Here is a 19,496-nt window from a genome sequence, read left to right on the forward strand (position 1 = left end):
CAACATTACTTTCTTTCTACTCTTCTCCCTTCTAACCTCAGCAAATACCTCTCTCATAGAGAGAAAAGGCTTGGTTCCAAGCAATCTTCTTCTTACCTCGTCTAAATCCGGATTTAGACCATGTAGGAAGTCAAATATTCGTTCTTTCTCCACCATTTTATCATATTTCCTCCCATCAACTAAGCATTCCCATGTGATCTCATGGAAGAGATCCATCTCTTGCCATAACTCAGTCAAGATATTGTAATACTCAGTTACAGAATTGTTACCTTGCTTGGTGGATCGAATAGTGGATCTAACTTGGAAACACTGAGCAATATTTGCAAGATCTGAATAGATCTCTTGGACAACACTCCAAATTTCACTAGCAGTCTTATAAAAGAGATAAGTCCGTCCAACCTTTGGTTCCATAGAATTCACAAGCCATGCCATGACAATGGCATTCTCGGCTTCCCATAATCCATATTCTGCAGATTCTGTACTGAGCAGCATTGTTTTACCAGTTAAATATCCAACCTTGCCTTTGCCTTTTATCACAAGCATAACCGATTGGAACCACTCGCGAAAGCTGGTTCCATTCAACTTATGAAGAGTGATTTGTAGGGAGGATCCATCAAAGCCTGTCGCTGCCACTGGAGCTTGAATATTCCTTGTTGCTAGAACTTGGCTACTGGGTGCCGGAGGAGGACTTGATGCGGAGACCTCGCTAGTTTGAGGTTTTTCCGCCATTGTATAAGAGTTCTCTTACAAGAAGAACTCTTTGTTAATCAGATATCTCACGAGCAAGGCTCTAATACCATGATAAAATTAGGTAGATTGAATGAATTCTACCTCTCCGATTTTAGATTATTCCTTGAGAATAAATACACAAGTCTCCTAGCTCATTACTAATTCAACTTCAACTCTAACTCCTAAAATATCTCCTAATTTACAGCTCTTAGATAACTCCTAATTTATAGCTCTAGATTACAACATACGCAAATTAAATAATCAAACTTAAACAGATAACTAACTACAAATTGAAACAAATTATTATCAATAAGAGATAAGAGGATATGGATGAGATTATCTGGTATCTCTCGGTTTTATTCTTTAGCACAAGCCAGCCATAGCTTTATCTTCTTCCACCAACAATAAACAATCAAGTGGAATTCTTGTTGTAATATTCACATAATCCAAACAGATTTCCACTTCTTTTAAAACAAATTGTTCTTTCTTTCCAAGAAAAAGGAAAACATAAGACCAAAATATACTGAAAATCAAACAAAACACCAATGCAGAAACCCTGTTGACAAAAACAATCTATATCATTGACCACCGCAACGGCAAGAATAGTACCAACTCGAAACACTTAAAGTTGTTCAAAACAGTGGTTTCATTTTTCTGCCCCTCTACACGCACCTTTGTTGTGAATTACATTGTCCTAATATACACAAAAAAGACTCAAGTAGAAACAATTGGTACTCTAGCTATTCACTAACAACATAAAAGCATATAAGCAATGGCTATACTTGTCTATCTTGCATGAATGCAATTTCCACATTCAGTGGCTAACACATACATGGAGAGAGAGAGAGAGAGAGAGAGAGAGAGAGAGATTGAAGCAGTGTTACCTTTAGCTGAATAGTTTCAACAAACAATGATTCTCGAACAGAGGGAAAGATAGTTGCAACAAAGGCCTCAGTAAGTCCTTTGGCTTTGTAAATCTGACAGAGCTTCAATTTTATTTTCCCATCAAGCCACCATGGTTTAGATTTATCAGAATTTGGTCCAAGTGTTGGTTCTGGAGATGCAAAGCAGGCGATTACAAAGAAGGGTAAATTCGCAGCTATGATGTACTAGAATTAAGATGGGAATAACAGTTATCACAGCTAAGCTACCAATATCTTTTGGAGGAGAAAGAACTGAAATGGCTTCATCTTCTTTATCTTCTTCAAGAAGGAGAGAGGCAAGGGTTAATCGAGCTTGAATGTTATTTTGCAGTGCATGCAAAGCTGAAGACACAAATCCATAAGCTGAGTAAGAATAATTTTTCAAGAAAAAATGCTATATTCCAAATTAAGGAATCAACCATTCTTGACAACCACTGGGCAAGTATCTATAAGGTTCTAGAGACCAGTTGTTCCATACTCCAGTTGTCAGACATACATACAGTTACTTAACAAAAATGCCATCAAGGATGAAATTTCATTTGAAATACAGTTTCAGTTAGCTTAAAAACAGAGATGATTTGGAAGCATTTCAGAAACATAAAGGAAGCAACAAGAAAATAGTGAAACATATATAAATGTTGGAAATGGAAATTAAAATCTATATAAATTTTCAGGAAAACTCAATAAATGAAATTGTAGTATATGTTTCACTTCTACAGTCATTTCAAATAAGGATACAAGTAGTAATCACTTCCAATGAAAATTCAATAAGAAACAAGAATTGAAGGAAACAACAATTTTATCAAAGCACAAGTGTTTATGAGACTAAATGTACTTACATTGTAACGAAAAATATAATGAGGAAGATTGTTTTTGGGAATATCTTAAATGTTACCCCCCCCCCCCCCCCCCCTTCCTTTTATTACAACAAGGTTTAGATAAAGCCAATGAACAATAGGTACTCAAAAGAAAGATTTGAGCAATTAATTGATGAAAGTTGCTCGTGTAAAATGTTAAATTCAAGTAATATTAAGAATAGAGAAACGGGATGTACGAATTGTGATGTTTATAAAGCATGTATCTATGTTAACACATTAAGAGGATTTTCTACTCTTTGGAACTTCATCTCATCTACAAAATGAATCTATGATTTTATTTATTGAATTGTTAACTACCACCTCATCTAAAAGCTTTAGCTATTAGATAGAAGGTAAGATTTATCTTTTATATGATTATTTTACTCTCAACATGCCCCCTCACGTCCAGTCAAACTTCACTACATAACTGGTTCAACCACATTCCACAATTTAGATATTAGATTGACAATGAGATTTAAACTCAAGGGATTTGTCTTTTCTAATACCATATTGAATTGTTAACCACCATCTCATATGAAACCTATATAGAGAATTAACTTTATCTTTTATATTATTATTTTGCTCTCAATAGTTTTCTTATACTAAGAAACAGACATTGTTCAACCAAAAAAACAAAGAAAGAAAGAAAATAGATAGAGAAAGAAATGTTGATGTTCATATAAGTACCTGTAGATATGGCCATAAATAAAAATGATTAGCAAGCTAGAATTCACATAACCGACTGCAACTAGTGTAATTTAAGGCTTGACATGTTTTTTGTTTCTATAAGTCATGAATTAAACTTATGATAACACTTTAAGCTAGCAAACCTTTTATGATCTCCAAAAAACAAAAACTAAATGTGAAGGCCCATGGATAACTTATCCCAAAATGGCATAAAATAATAGGGATCCTTGAGCAAACGGCGAAACCCCTTTTATCTGAGAAAAGGTCTCTCAATCCCACAAAAACTCTTCTTTCCCTCCCCCTCCACACACTCTACTTAGGCTAGGCAGTCTACAGTCTACCAAAGAGTTGACTATGAAACCAATAAGGGCTAGACTAGGCACAGCCAGTTAAAAGTCAACTTCCAGATAGACTGTTGAAGAGATAGTTGATGGTCAACTGTAGGATTTCGGGAGGTGAGTGAACTTTGAAGGCCCAATTAAGGAACGTAATGGAAGGGGGTTAAACATCCAATTTTAATATGTTGTTAGCTACCTTATGGGTGTGTATAATCGTGATTAGTATTGATTTGGAGGATTTAAGACAAATTGCAAGCCAAAGTGACTGATTGAAGGGTGATGAAATTCTCAGCTTGAGAAACTTAGTAGGTCCCTTGTACAGGGATATCATGTCATTGTGGAGACCCTTCTTGTGCTCATAGGCGAGAATATACATTACTAAATGGATAATATGAGAGGAGATAAAAAATAGAAAAGGGATGGAAAGCAGAAAAGAAGAAAATTACCCTTTCTTAGAAAACCTGAAGATCAAGCCAGCATTAGGGAAAAGCTGACCCAATCAGCTTCTGCTAATTTTGGGGCATGAAAGTGAGAGGCCCTACTGACTTGAAAAAAGGATGCATGTCTTAAGAGAAAATAAAGATTATACATATGTATAAGGGCAGCTTCAAAGAGGTGTGTGTCTGTATATATACAAATCATCATCATCAATAACTACATGTTATCCTAACCAAGTTAGGGTCGGTGTCAAGGCATTCATAATGTCAATTGACATCTAAAAGTCACATTGAGAATATAAATCCATGCAAAAGAACAATGTGGCAAAATTTTAAACTAGATGCACTTCCTTATGCAACTATCTAGCAAGGGAATAATGAAATAAAATTCCAACACTATTTTCATATGGAATGTTTCATGAGATGGAAGTGAATGAAGATAATTGATATGGTTGTGTTCCATCACATAGTTGATATTGTGAAACCAACCTGTACAACATACACAGTAAGTGTGTAATGCAAAGGGGAAAATAACTCTTGCGATGCAATTATATGACCAAAACTGATTGGTTGGCAGTTACAAGGTAAAGCCAAAACCATAATTCATCATGCAGAAGGGATGCTTGCTTCTTTCTCCTTGGTTGGCAGTATAGGGTAATTAATGCCCAAACCAGTGGGTAAACCTTTCGTGTTAATTTAAGGAGCAACTGTTGGTGGAAGAGTGAGATCAGTATGGCAAGCCACACCACAATGTTTGTGCTGGCACATCAGATACAAATGGACATGTGGTCATTTGAAGGAGATATAACTAATTATTAGATTTGAAAAAGTTCATACAACTTCCCTGCATTTCTATCTCTCAGGTTACCACCAGTTTCCTCTGATTATTACATCAATGTTTCAGAAAACATAAAATCTGGATTTGTTTAAAAGTGATATTTCTTTTTGTAAGCAGTGTGTATACATGGGTTGGCCACTTTGGCTCCTTGAAAGAATGCTCCTTTTTTCTTTCCTTTCTTTTTCTGCCTTCTTTCTTCCACTTAACCATTCACCAAAAACACATGAGCACAGGTGTGTTTATTCCTAATAAAGATTGCATACCTTTGTAGAAGTATTCAATTGCTTTAACTCTTTCATTCGAAAATAAGCAGCACCGAGCAATTTTCAGATGTACAAAGCCCTAAAATGATTTAAAAGCAATGATTAAGTAATAAGAAAACAAAAAAGATATAGCATTGGAGAAAATTATGAGCATATATATGGAATAAAAAGGGTTAAAAAAATCAATAAAGTATTTAAAAAAAATGCTACCAAGTTACTGAATAAAGTTCTTTATGATCCTTCAACAAAAAAAAAATACAATTAATAACGAGGGTCAGCAATTTTATGCATATAATATAATAAATCTCATAACTGAGAGTCTACTACCACTGGAGTAATTGATCTGAAAAATGGCAATAATAGTCATGTCAGAGCAGATAGCAATAATGGTCACTAGAGCACATTACTAACATTTTGAGCATGAAGTTCAACAGCAGTATAACATTACAACAAATTTCAAAGATTTGGTGGTGAATTGATCAAATTGAAACTTCAAAACAAAATTCAAAAACCCAAACCATCATGTAAAATACAAACCAAAGAGACAAATAGCTTAATAGCAATATAGTTGGAGGTGCCACATGACTTGAGGAAGTTGGCATACTCGCATAGATCCGTACTCTCATCAGCATCATCACAATAGGGTAGTTGATGGGAAATGTAAGTAAAAAACTTTAAGGTGGACAGAATTTACATCTGATGATATATCATTTGGATGGTTTAGATTGTCTTTATATTTCAAAGGACGGTATCTGAGATGGAGAGGTATTTTACAGAAGAGCAGGCATCGTTTAGATTTCAGGATTGTAGAGATAAAGCTTTGTGCATGAATGAGAATCTAAAGAGATTTCACACCTTGAAGCAGATGTAAGGAAAGAACATAACTTAGCTGTATCAGGAACATCCATCAAGAAAACTTAGACATTGACATATGAACTTTGTCTTGCCCAATAATTGATGTGATCATAGGAACTACAGAAATTATTCCACTCAGATTGCGAAAAGGAAAACAGCACAGAGAAACAGATACAAAGCAGCCAACAAAGGTTCAAACACAAGATCATTCTCCTCACTCTATTCAAGTAAAAGAATAACTATAAACACATAATCACTTCACTTACATTGTTAGCTTCGCCATTTCCTTCTAATATCATGTAGTACTTCAAAGCAGATTTGTAGTGCTCAAGGGCCATTAGGGAATCTGCAACTTCACTCACTAGATGAGGATGACCAGATGCATTTGCCCCTTGCAAAACTCCAAACATAGTCTACAAACATTTGATAAATATCAGTCACAGATCAGACTACTTTCAACAATTTCACATAAATGTATACTAAATGAAAAATTGTCCGTATAGTTTACCTAACTACCTAACTATCTCTATTTCTTATACACAGTTTTCCACCGATAGTAAATGATGAGAATATGAAGACAAAGGGAACCACGAGGTACAAGTATGACTTAATGGACTAAATGATATAAATGGCAGTGTGGAACAGCTAAGGGGAACAGTCAAAAATTGACTTGACTGTACTATCCAAAATGGAAGGGAGCTCAATGGACAAAGGTCAGCAATTGACAGTAAGATTAATTGAGGGAGTCCCAAGAGTAGCGCAAATCAGCTAAGGTGAGGAGTGGTCACTATATCATTGGCCATGGTAATCTGACAGTCAAATCTAGGTCAACCACCCAAAATAGAACGTCTAGAACATCGAATAGGGGCAAGTGACAATCAACTGGAGATCGGCTATCAAAAGAAGAATGCCATAGACATATATTGTGAGGTGAAACAATATTGTTGTGAGATCAACTAGATGGTTGACAGTCAAATGTTGGGCCAACTAAGCAAGAGCAATGAGCTAAAACTAAAAAAGATGAATACGAAAGACAAGATTAAGCCTAATCCACCGCCCTAACAATGTAAAACTAATCACCCTAAGCACATTCCAATTCCCAAGTACATTTCCATGCCCGAACAGCGAGGACCATTGTGCCAACATCCGAGAACAAGGGTATCTGGCCAAGATGTTAGACATTCAGCACGGGATTATGAGAAGTTAATGGTATTAGAGTCTAAATCAAAGATAACTTTTACCTAGTAGAACTATTAAGGTGAATTAGATGCATTAATTCTCGAGATGGTGCATCGCATAACCCATCCTATAAAGCCTTCATTTCTACATTGTCTTCTATTATAATTGAAATAAGCTTAAAACTCTTGAAAGCTTACTTGAATTTATTGAATCCGAGAGAAGCAATATATACAAATTGCATCCTACTTTTTCTCCTAGAACATAGGAGAAAATTTAGGCTATTATCCCCTAGAAACTAGAAACATTTATCTCCTAGAAAATAGGAATAAATTCAAACTTTAAAACTGAAAAACTAACTTTAGAATTATATGTTATCTTGATCTAAACTTCAAACTTGAACCCTTCCTTTATTCTCAAATCTCTATCCATCTACCCGTCACGAGCCTAAAGGCATAACTGTAATAAGCCTATAAGAGCATGGTTGTAACTGTAATAAAGCATAGTTGTAATTGTAATAAACAGATAGTAGCATGTGTATTGGTGGTTACCACTTAAGAGGATTGTACCTAGTCAGTTACACTAACAAACCGAGGGTGATAGCCTATAGAAGGCATTGTAAAAGAGGATGGGAACTATCAATAAAAGCATTCAGTTCTTTCCCTCTCTTTCTTTCTCCCTCTCTTCTTTCAAATTCTCCCTTTCTTTCCTCTCTGAATCTACGATTCTCTCAGAATTGTCCAAGTCTCAGATCCGAGACTTGACAATTGATATCAGAGCTAGCGATCCTCGGCGACGTTCTACAAGTGGAAGCATGGTGAATTGTGAGCAATCGATGGCGGAAGGAACGAGACACAAATAGTTGGAGTCGAGAATGGAATCGTTGGAGTTTGGGATGATGCAGACACACAAAGCTATCACCCAAAGCAGGGAAGATATAGCTACAATCCAAGAAGGGATGCCAGAGGAATTGGCGACCTCTCTTGAGGATATGCAAAGGGAATTGGAGAGACACAGGGACACGATGGATCAGTTCGGCCAAAGGATCAACATGTTCAACATGATGTCATCCCTACCACAATTCCGCTTGCCTGCGAAATTTCCCCCGTAATCCGAAGCTGGACCAAATTCAAACAGATTCGACATACTTCCAAGGCCTTCAAGAGAAACAGAGTCGGAGGGGTACAAGGAATGGAGCCAAACCTTCATGTAAGGGATTTTAATTCCCAATCTGGTAATCACACACCAATGCCAAGGCTGGAGATACCGTTGTTCGATGAAACCAGACCAAGGTGGTGGATCCAATGGTGTGAATGTCTTTTTCAATACTACAATGTGGCTGAACCACAACGAATTACATTGGCAACAACCTATCTCAATGATACTGCTGATTCTTGGTTCCAAGGGTGGTTCAGGTCTAAAGGGCTTGGGGCGAGATGGATCGACTTTGCAAAAGAATTGCGCAAGAGATTTGGAGAAAAGAACATGGCGGACGTAATAGAAGAGTTCAATAAACTCAAACAAGAGGGGGCCGTAACAAAGTATCTAGAAAAGTTTTACGAGTTAGGAGCTTTAATGTGGAATGCTCAGCCCACACTTACTAAGCAATACTTTGTGTCCAGCTTTATTAGCAGACTTAAAGATGAGTTGAGATCGATGGTTAAGATGATGATGCCAACCACCATGAGGCAGGCAGTAGAGAAGGCCCGACAACAAGAATTGACGTTGGAAGTGATTTACAAGAGAAACGGGGCTCCTTCTCGTATAGTTCCCCTGATTAGTTTATCTCTTAGTGGAAACACTAGGGAGGTCGGAGCAACAGTGGCTTCAGGCCTACCAAGAGGAAATCAGTAGGCCCTGACCATCAGAAACCCTACTATGGAGCAAAGGAGGCAGATGAGGTTGTGTTACAAATGTAGGGACCCTTACATCCCCGGCCATCAGTGCCGAAGGCAACTACTGAACACAGAAGGAGGTGAGGAGAAGATAGCCGAGGAAGAGCAAGAGGATAGTGAGGAGACGGTGGAAAAGACACCCCAACATGACCCTGTTGATGAAGGGGGGGAAATTTCATTTCATGCACTCAAGGGGGGACCCGCAGGCAAAATCATTAAAGCGGAAAGTCGAGTGGGAAAAAGAAAGATCATGGTACTGATTGACAGTGGCAACACCCATAGCTTCCTCAATAAAGCAACTTCCACTGAATTAGGGTGCACACTGATGGATACTACTCCCTTATCAGTAACAACAGCCAATGGAAGTAGATGTATGGCAATTATAAAAGTGTGGGGTTCAAATGGCTGATGTAAGGGGAGGAGTTCTCTACAGACTTGAGAATTCTGGAGCTAGGAGGTTGTGATATAGTCCTAGGGGTGGATTGGATGAGGATAGCAAGTCCTCTGACCTTTGACTTCAATAAATTGGAAGTCACTCTGGATCTGAAAGAAAAGAAGTTGACATTAAAGGGTAGCTTAGATGTAGGAGAGTGTAAGGTGATCACGGGCAAAAGGCTACTATTGAGTTATATGGTTATAGTCTAGGGTTAATCCTATGTTAGAGCCCATGGCCCATTGTATTTGTATATATATATAGGTGTATAGTCTATGAATTTAATTAAGTGGTTTATACATATTAAAAGTTAGGTTTTCTTCCTAAGCTTCACATGGTATTAGAGCCAAAATACAAACCCTAGCTTTTAATACAAACCCTAGCAGCCACCATACAAACCCTAGCCGCCGCCGCCCGCATCACCGACGACCACCGTCGATCGCATCGCCACCGACCGCGGCAGCCTACCGTGCCACCGCCGTCGCCACCCACTGCATTTCTACCGCGCGCACTACTGGTCAGCTGCAGGTCTTCACCGTCTGACCACCGATCATGCACACCACCACCGCCGTTGCGTTCGCCGGCCTCCAATATGTTGACCCCCGGAGGATCGTTGTTGTTGTCGCCGCCATGCACCGTCTCTCTCGCACTATTCACGAAGACGTTTTTGCTCCGATCTCTCTCACCAGTGCTCCGATCGCAATGTCGTCTTCACCATTGGACTCGCCTCCTTCAGTCCATCCCAGCCCCGGTGGTTTCGTCACCATCCGAGGCCGTCGGTCACCGGCATCCGCCATCTGCCATCGCTCCAGCGCGCCTGTTCTCTATGCTGGATCATCCAGCTTTTATTTTTTGGCTTATTTAACCCTTTTGTTTCAGATCTATTGGTCTTGTAGGGCTCCCTTTTGTCCAACATAGCTGGTACTAGTAAATCTGGCTCCTTTTCTGGTATTTTGTCTCCCTCTCCAGCCATTGCTATTGAGAAATTGATGGGCAGTTCCAATTATATCTCTTGGTCCAAGGCTGTTGAACTATAGTGTATGGATCAAGGCTTACAGGATCATCTCACTACCAAGGCCGAGAATGTGACCACAAATAAACCTAAGTGGCAGAGAGATGATGCTCTGTTGTGCAGTCTCCTGTGGCAGTCAATTGATCCCTCTCTTCATCCGATCTATACTAACTATACCACGTGTTGTGAATTGTGGGCTCAGGCCAAGACGTTATACACTAATGACATTCAACGCCTGTATTCAGTAGTGTCTAATCTGCTCAGTTTACGACAGCAGGGTTTGACTCTTCCTGATTTTCTTGGTCGGATGACCTCTATTAAAACTGAATTTAACTCCTTGTTACCTGCTAGTAAGACTGTTGCAGAGAATCTAGCTTAGAGGGATAAGTTCTTCATGGTCTGTACTTTTGCTACCATTGGTCATGAGCTTGCTCCTATTCGTGATCAGATTCTTGCTAGTCCTACTATACCTACTATGGATGAAGTGTATTCTCGTCTTCTTCGAGTTTCATCTATTCCTACAATGCCTCCCTCTTCTGCAGGTGATCATTCAGTCATGGCTTCACAGGTTCAGAGTAGTGGCGAACAAGGAGAAGATCGTGGTAATCAAGGCAAACGCCCCAAGTGTAACTATTGTCACAAGTGGGGGTATACTAAGGAACAATGTTATAAGTTGCATGACCGTCCTCCTCGTGTTAATGTTGCTCGTGCTAATGGTTCTCGATCTGAGTCCTTTGATGGTCATCCACCGCAATCTGTCCTTCTCACTGGGGCTGACTATGATGAGTATCTCAAGTATAAAACGTCCCAGCAAACCTCATCCACAGTTGCTTCTGTCGCCCACTCTGGTGATTTAACTACCTGTCTCGCTCAATCATCCTCTTTGGGACCATGGGTCCTGGACTCAGGTGCTTCTAACCATATCTCTAGTAATCCCCATTTGTTCTTTCATTTTACTAATTCTATTTCTTTACCTTCTGTAACATTAGCCAATGGGTCCAAAGCGGCTGCTAAAGCTATTGGCACTACCAAACCCTTACCTTCTCTGGCTTTAGATTCTGTCCTTTATCTTCCACATTGTCCCTTTAATCTTGTCTCTGTTAGTAAACTTACGCGTGCCTTAAATTGTTCTATCACCTTTGATGATCATTCTGTTACTATCCAGGATCGCGGTACGGGACAGATGATTGGCGTCGGATGTGAGTCGCAGGGTCTCTATCATCTCAACCTTCTAGCATCGCCTACTGCTTGCTCGATGACTGAGTCTCTTGCTCTTCTCCACAATCGTTTGGGACATCTTAGTTTGGCTAAGTTTCAGAAGATGAACCCCAGCTTATCTAGTTTGTTGTCTTTTCATTGTGAGTCTTATCAACTTGGAAAACAATCTTGCACTTCTTTTCCAAAGCGTGTCAATAATCGGGCTGTGTCCCCGTTTGCTTTAGTTCATTCCGATGTCTGGGGTCCTAGTCGTGTCGTGTCTGTTTTGAGTTTTCAATATTTTGTAACGTTTATCGACGATTATTCTCGTTGCATATAGTTATATTTAATGAAAAATCGTTCTGAGTTATTTTCAATTTTTGAATCCTTTTTTGTTGAAATCAAAACGCAATTTCATACCTCTATCCAAGTATTGTGCAGTGACAATGCCCCTGAGTATTTTTCTATTCCCTTTACTACCTTTATGTCTTCTCAAGGGATCTTGCATCAGTCGTCTTGTGCATATACACCACAGTAGAATGGGGTTGCTGAGCATAAAAACAGACATTTGATTGAAACTGCTCGCACCCTTATTCTACATCATCATGTCCCCTTTCGCTTTTGGGCTAAAGTTGTCCTTGCTGCTTGCTATCTCATTAACAAGATGCCCTCATCGGTTCTTTAACACCAGATTCCTCACTCTCTCTTGTTTCCTGATCAACCATTATATATTCTTCCTCCCCGTGTCTTTGGTTGCACCTGTTTTGTCCATAACCTGTCTCCCAGTCAAGATAAATTGTCTGCTCGGTCCATCAAGTGCATTTTTCTTGGTTATTCTCGCTTTTAGAAGGGTTATCGGTGTTATTCTCCTGACACCCGCCGCTATTTTCTTTCGGCAGATGTTACCTTCTTTGAGTCGTCTCCTTTCTACTCTTCGCCTCATTCCGAGTGTCAACCCATTTCTGAGGCAATCCCTCTTCCCGCGAGTCCTCCTGCTCCTATTCTCCCTGTTCCTTCTTCTACCCAATTGCAGGTTTATCATCAACGTCATCAGCCTCGGTCTCCTCTAGGTGGAGATGTTCCTGCGCCTTCTCCCGCATCTCCTACTACTTCAGCGACTCCTGTTGCCTCACATCCTGCTCCAGTCTCTCCACCTGTCGCGATCCTGCCTTCTAAGGATCTGCTTCCTATTGCCCTTCAAAAAGGTACCCGTTCTTCTTGCAATCCTCACCCCATTTATAATTTTCTTAGCTATCACCGTCTCTAGTCTCTTTTTTGTGCTTTTGTGTCTTTCTTATCCTCTGTTTCAGTACCTAAAACTGTTAGTGAGGCACTTTCTGATTCGAGGTGGCGACAAGCAATGGCGAATAAGATGACTGTTTTGCATTCCAATGGTACTTGGGATTTGGTTCCTTTACCCCCAGGGAAATCTCTTGTTGGCTGTCGGTGGATCTATACTGTCAAGGTGGGTCCTGATGGGCAGGTTGATCGCCTTAAGGCTCGTTTGGTTGCCAAAGAGTATACTCAGGTTTATGGCATTGACTATAGTGACACTTTTTTCCCTGTTGCTAAGATGTCCTTTGTGCGTTTGTTTCTCTCTATAGCAGCTATGTGCCACTGGCCGTTGTATCAACTGGACATTAAGAATGCCTTCTTACATGGTGAGCTTCAGGAGGAGATTTATATGGAGCAACCTCCTGGGTTTGTTGCTCAGGGGGAGTTTGGGCAGGTTTGTAAACTCCGTCGCTCACTATATGGGTTGAAGCAGTCTCCTCGAGACTAGTTTGGTCGTTTCAGTGCTGTCATTCAAGACTTTGGTATGACTCGTAGTGAGTCTGATCATTCGGTTTTTTATAAACACACATCACATGGGAGGTATATATACTTGGTTGTCTATGTGGATGATATTGTTATTACCGGTGATGATCAAGATGGTATTATTCAGTTGAAGAAACATTTTTTCCATCATTTTCAGACTAAGGACTTGGGGTTACTTAAATACTTTCTTGGCATAAAAGTTGCTCAGTCCAGTTCTGGTATTATTATCTCTCAACGGAACTATGTGTTAAGACATTCTAGAAGAAACTGGGATGCTTGATTGTAAACCTATAGATTCTCCTATGAACCCTAATGTAAAGCTCTTACGAAGACAAGGGGAGCCTCTTGCTGATCCTGGAAGATACCGCAAGCTAGTCGGAAAACTTAATTATCTCACTATCACTCGCCCAGATATTTCTTTCTCAGACAGTATTGTTAGTCAGTTTTTACAGTCTCCTTGTGATAGCCACTGGGATGCGGTAGTCCGGATTCTCAGGTATATTAAGGAAGCTCCAGGTAGAGGACTACTGTATGAGGACAGAGGTCATACTCAAGTAGTCAGATATTCTAATGCTGATTGGGCAGGTTCTCCTTCTAATAGACGATCTACTTCAGGATATTGTGTTCTGGTTGGAGGAAACCTAGTATCTTGAAAAAGTAAGAAGCAGGAGGTTGTTGCTAGGTCGAGTGCCGAAGCAAAATAACATGCTATGGCCTTGGCAACATGTGAATTTATCTGGTTAAAACAATTGCTTCAGGAGCTCAAGTTTGGGGAGATATCACAAATGAGATTAATTTGTGACAATCAAACTGCATTACATATTGTTTCTAATCCAGTCTTTCATGAGAGGACCAAACATATCGAGATAGATTGTCATTTCATCCGAGAGAAGATTTTATCTAGTTGTGTTACCACAGATTTTGTCAATTCCAATGACCAGTTAGCAGATGTCTTCACTAAGTCTCTCAGGGGTCCTCGAATTGAGTATATTTGTAGCAAGCTTGGCGCATATGATATATATGCTCTAGCTAGAGAGGGAGTGTTAGAGTTATATGGTTATAGTCTAGGGTTAATCCTATGTTAGAGCCCATGGCCTATTGTATTTGTATATATATATAGGTATATAGTCTATGAATTTAATTAAGTGGTTTATACATATTAAAAGCTAGGTTTTCTTCCTAAACTTCTCAGCTACTATACAAAGGAAAGGGGCAGATATCTCAAATGTTTTCCATCCAAGCCATGGAGATGGATGAAGGAGAACAAAAGGGCCCTCTAGTGTTTAACCTCTTTGCAAAGGTAACTTACCCTACTGAATTACATTCATTACTCTTAGAATTCAAAGACTTATTTGTTAAGCCACACACACTGCACCCAAATCGACTTTTCAACCATTCCATACCCTTGAAGCCCAATTCAGAACCAGTCAATATCTGACCCTACCGTTACCCTCCTTACCAAAAGGCTAAAATTGAAGAACAAGTAAAAAACATGCTCAGTGCTCCAATCATTCAACTTAGTTAGAGTCCCATTGCATCTCCCGTACTTCTTGTCAAAAAGGACAGCACCTGGCGCTTTTGCATAGATTATAAATAACTAAATGACCTCACTATGAAAATTAAATTCCCTATTCCCTTGATTGAAGACCTACTCGATAAACTAAATGGGGCTGCCATCTTCACTAAACTTAAACTAAATGGGGCTGCCATCTTCACTAAACTTAACCTATGCACAGAGTATTATCAAATTAGGATGAACCCTGCAAACATACAAAAAACGACCTTCTGAACCCTCCAGGGCCTCTATGAGTTCCTAGTGATACCATTTGAGCTCACCAATGCCCCATCCACTTTTCAAACTCTAATGAACCATCTATTTGCCCCCTACCTAAGGAAATTTATCTTGGTATTCTTTGATGACATTTTGGTCTACAGCCCCAACCTCAAACAACACATAATCCACCTTAAAACCACCTTTGAAATCCTGAAAGCCAACCAATTATATGTGAAACCCTAAAAGTGTTCCTTTGCAAAGAGTGAAGTGGAATATCTAGGGCATATCATCTCGGGTCAGGGAGTCAATACAGACCCCAAGAAAATCGCAACCATGTTGGAATGGCCGAGGCCTTCATCTATAAGAGAGTTAAGGGGATTCCTAGGGCTAATTGTGTATTACAGGAGGTTTATACAACATTACAGGATAATTAGTAAGCCCTTAACTGAGTTACTCAAGAAAGACAACTTCAAATGAAATTCCCAAGCTAAGGTTGCTTTCATTATTCTTAAAAGGGCAATGACACAAGCCCCGGTTCTGGCCCTACCTGATTTCTCTAAGCCCTTCGTGATTGAGACAGATGCATGTGACATTGGGGTGGGAGCAATGTTGATACAGGAAGGAAGACCCTTAGCCTACATCAGCCAGGCACTGGTTGCTAAGCATCAGGGACTGAGTGTGTATGAAAAGGAATTGCTAGCCATGATCATAGACATCGACAAATGGAGGCACTACCTAAAGGGAACTACATTCATCATAAGGACAAACCATGAAAGTCTGAAACACCTTCTACAGCAGAGATTACATACACAGCTACAAAGAAAAGGGGTATCAAAATTATTGGGGCTGGATTATGTAATACAATATAGAAAGGGCAAAGAAAATATAGTGGTAAATGCCTTGTCGAGACGAGAAGAAGAAAAGGCATGTGAAGCCATTACAGCTGTGGTACCCGATTGGGTCCAAGATGTCACCGAGAGCTATGATAAATCCGAATGCATTAAATCCCAGCAGAGGCAGCTAGCAGTCAGGTATACCAATGAACATGGGTACTCTCTCCAATGGCCTAATCAGATTTAAAGTCAGATTAGTTGTGGGGGATGACAAAGAATTAAAATCCAAGATATTGCAAGCGCTACATAGCTCTCCTCTAGGTGGGCATTTAGGGGTCAAAACTACCTACTATAAACAACAACATATCCAGCCTTTATCCCATTATGTGGGGTCGACTACATAAATTCTAGACTTCCATGTATTTTTGTCTTTTGTCATATCTTCATTTAGACCCATACACTTCATATCAAACTTTAATGTCTCTCTCAAAGTCTTCTTGGGTCTCCCTTTACCTCTTTTTTTGACTAATTGTTCCATTTCATCAACTCTCCTCACAGGAGCATCTCTTGATCTCCTCCTCACGTGACCAAACCATCTTAGTCTATTCTCTCTCATCTTCTCCTCGATTGGCACTACCCCTACCTTATTATGAATAACCTCATTTCTAATTTTATCTTTTCTTGTATGGCCGCACATCCATCTTAGCATCATCATCTCCGCTACGTTCGTCTTTTGCTCATGCTGGTATTTGACTGCCCAACATTCTGAGCCATGCAATAGGACTGGTCTTATAGCTGTCTTATAGAATTTTCCTTTTAGTTTTAATGGGATTTTCCCATCAAATAACACCGTCGATGCATTTTTCCATTTTAGCCAACCTGCTATAATTCTATGCGTGATATCCTCGTGAATTTCTCCATCTTTTTGGATCACTGATCCCAAATATCGAAAATGGTCTTTTCTTTGTAAGATTTAGTCTTCCAATTTTATTATAATATCCTCCACTTTTGCATTCTTACTAAATTTACATTCCATATATTTTGTTTTCCTTTTACTTAATTTAAATCCCTTAGATTCTAAATTGTTTCTCCACAACTCAAGCTTAGTGTTCACTCCCTTATCATATACCTAGGTTACCAGATTGTCCCTCCATTTTTCCTTCTTCACCTAAAATTCCTTCTATCAGATCAGTGATCTGACATCCCTCTTTTGTTTCATCCACCAACACTATGTCATCTGCAAATAACATACACCATGGCACATTTGTCTGAATGTCTTTAGTGAGTTCATCCATTACTAAAGCAAACAAGTATGGACTTAGCGCAGAACCTTGATACAGTCCTATTGTAATTTTAAACGGTTCAGTATCCTCTTCCGCATGTTCTGACCCTTGTCTCTGCACCGTGATACATGTCCTTAAGAGCTTGTATATAGGCTATTTGAACTCCTTTCTTCTCTAGAACCCTCCATAATACTTCTTTAGAGACCCTATCATAGGCTTTTTCTAGATCTATAAACACCATATGCAAGTCATTTTGATGATCCCGATACTTTTCCATTAGACGCCTTAGTAGGTATATAGCTTCTATTGTTGGCCTACCAAGCATGAAATCAAACTGATTTTTCGAGACCTCTGTTTCTTTTCTGAGCCTCTATTCTATTACTCTCTCCCAGAGTTTCATGGTATGGCTCATTAACTTAATTCCTCTATAATTTTCACAGTTTTGAATATCTCCTTTGTTCTTGTATATAGGAATAAAAAGTACTCTTCCTCCACTCATCTGGCATCTTTTTCGGATTTAAGGATCGCGTTAAATAATTTCATTAGCCAAGAGATGCCCTCTTCTCCCATGCATTTCCATGCTTCTATTGGTATATTATCTGGTCCCACCGCCTTATGATTTTTCATCTTTTTTAATGCTTGTCTTATTTCATTTGAACTTATGCGTCGATATAAAATATATAGCTCACATTCCCTTCGAAGTTACTAAGGTGTCCCAACCTAACTCTTGTGTCCCCACCATCATTGAATAATTTTGTGAAATACTCCTTCCATCTCTCCTTAATCGCTCCTTCATTCACTAATACATTTTGATTTTCAAAGCTACCTACTATAGAGTCAGACAAATGTTCTTCTAGTCAAGGCTTAAAAAAGAGGTGATGGAATTTGTGGCAGCCTGCATGACGTGCCAACGATGCAAGCATGAACAAGTGGCTTACCTGGGGTTGTTACAGCCATTGGCTATACCAAAGCAGGCATGGGAGGAGATATCCATGGATTTTATTGAGGACTTACCCAAGTTTGAAGGCAAGAACATGATCTTGGTAGTGGTTGACAGGCTGACGAAGTTTGCTCACTTCATCAGCCTCACAAATCCATTCACAACCTAGGAAGTTGCTCGAGTGTTCCATGATATGGTGGCTAAGAGGCATGGGATACCTAAATCCATTGTTTCAAATCGAGACAAAGTATTTACAAGCCATTTCTGGCAAGAGCTGTTCAAGGGCCTAGGGGTAGGTCTGCACATGTCGTCCGCATACCATCCTGAGTCAGATGAACAAACCGAGAGGGTCAACCAATGCTTGGAGTCCTATTTAAGATGATGTGTTTTGCAAGGCCTAATAGTTGGGGAAAGTGGCTATCCCTAGCATAGTGGTGGTATAATACAAGCTACCATAGCTCAATCAAGAAGTCCCCTTTCGAGGCTCTATTCGGATATAAGACATCCACATTGCCCGCGATGACTAACTTCCCAGAGACATGAACTAATGCGACAAAATACTTACAAAGCAGAAAGGAGATGCTCTCTATACACAAGAAAGAGTTGGCTACAGCTAAAAACAGGATGAAACAAACTGTTGACCGCATGAGGAGTGATAGAAATTTCAATGTGCGGGATCAAGTCTTTTTAAAGGTCAGAAGATTCTTACAACACTCATTTTCTGCCCAACCCCGACCAAGCTAAGTCCAAAGTATTTTGGACCTTTTCTCATACTTGAACGGGTGGGCAAAGTGGCCTACAAACTACAATTGCCTACGGGCATGGAATGCCACCCGATGTTTCATGTCTCTCTTCTGAAGAAGCATGTGGAGCCTGATGCTACTGAAGAAGTATACGGATGCAGATTATGCTGGATCTCTATCTAATAGGAGATCTACTACAGGTTACTGCATATTCCTAGGGGCAATTTGATCTCTTGCGAAGTAAGAAGCAAAGCATAGTGGCAGGTCAAGTGCTGAAGCAGAATTTAGAGCTATGGCACTTGGGTTATGTGAACTTCCATGCATGAGAATTGTGCTGGAAGATTTGAAGATAGCTATCAATGAACCAACCAGGTTATTTGTGATAAACAATTGGCTATAAGCATTGCGCATAATCCTATACAACATGACATGATAAGCACATCGAGATCGATCGACACTTTATAA

At 39.6% G+C, this 19,496-nt stretch overlaps 1 protein-coding gene across 2 annotated transcripts in view; it reads right to left on the reverse strand.

Annotated features, from left to right (window-relative positions):
• Positions 1 to 19,496, reverse strand: part of LOC127807472 (uncharacterized) — a 101,705-nt gene that overhangs the window by 50,422 nt on the left and 31,787 nt on the right. For both annotated transcript variants that reach the window (XR_008024691.1, XM_052345343.1), the window contains exons 8-11: positions 6,194 to 6,340; positions 5,073 to 5,151; positions 1,881 to 1,994; positions 1,614 to 1,783 (exon numbers count right to left, since the gene is read on the reverse strand). Coding sequence is in view for 1 of the 2 variants with exons in the window: in XM_052345343.1 (XP_052201303.1) it covers positions 1,614 to 1,783; positions 1,881 to 1,994; positions 5,073 to 5,151; positions 6,194 to 6,340 (510 nt within the window). In the remaining variant the exon portion in view is untranslated. The remainder of the gene's footprint in view (positions 1 to 1,613; positions 1,784 to 1,880; positions 1,995 to 5,072; positions 5,152 to 6,193; positions 6,341 to 19,496) is intronic.

This window comes from Diospyros lotus, chromosome 8 (assembly GCF_014633365.1).
Source record: "Diospyros lotus cultivar Yz01 chromosome 8, ASM1463336v1, whole genome shotgun sequence".
Taxonomy (NCBI): Eukaryota; Viridiplantae; Streptophyta; class Magnoliopsida; order Ericales; family Ebenaceae; genus Diospyros; species Diospyros lotus.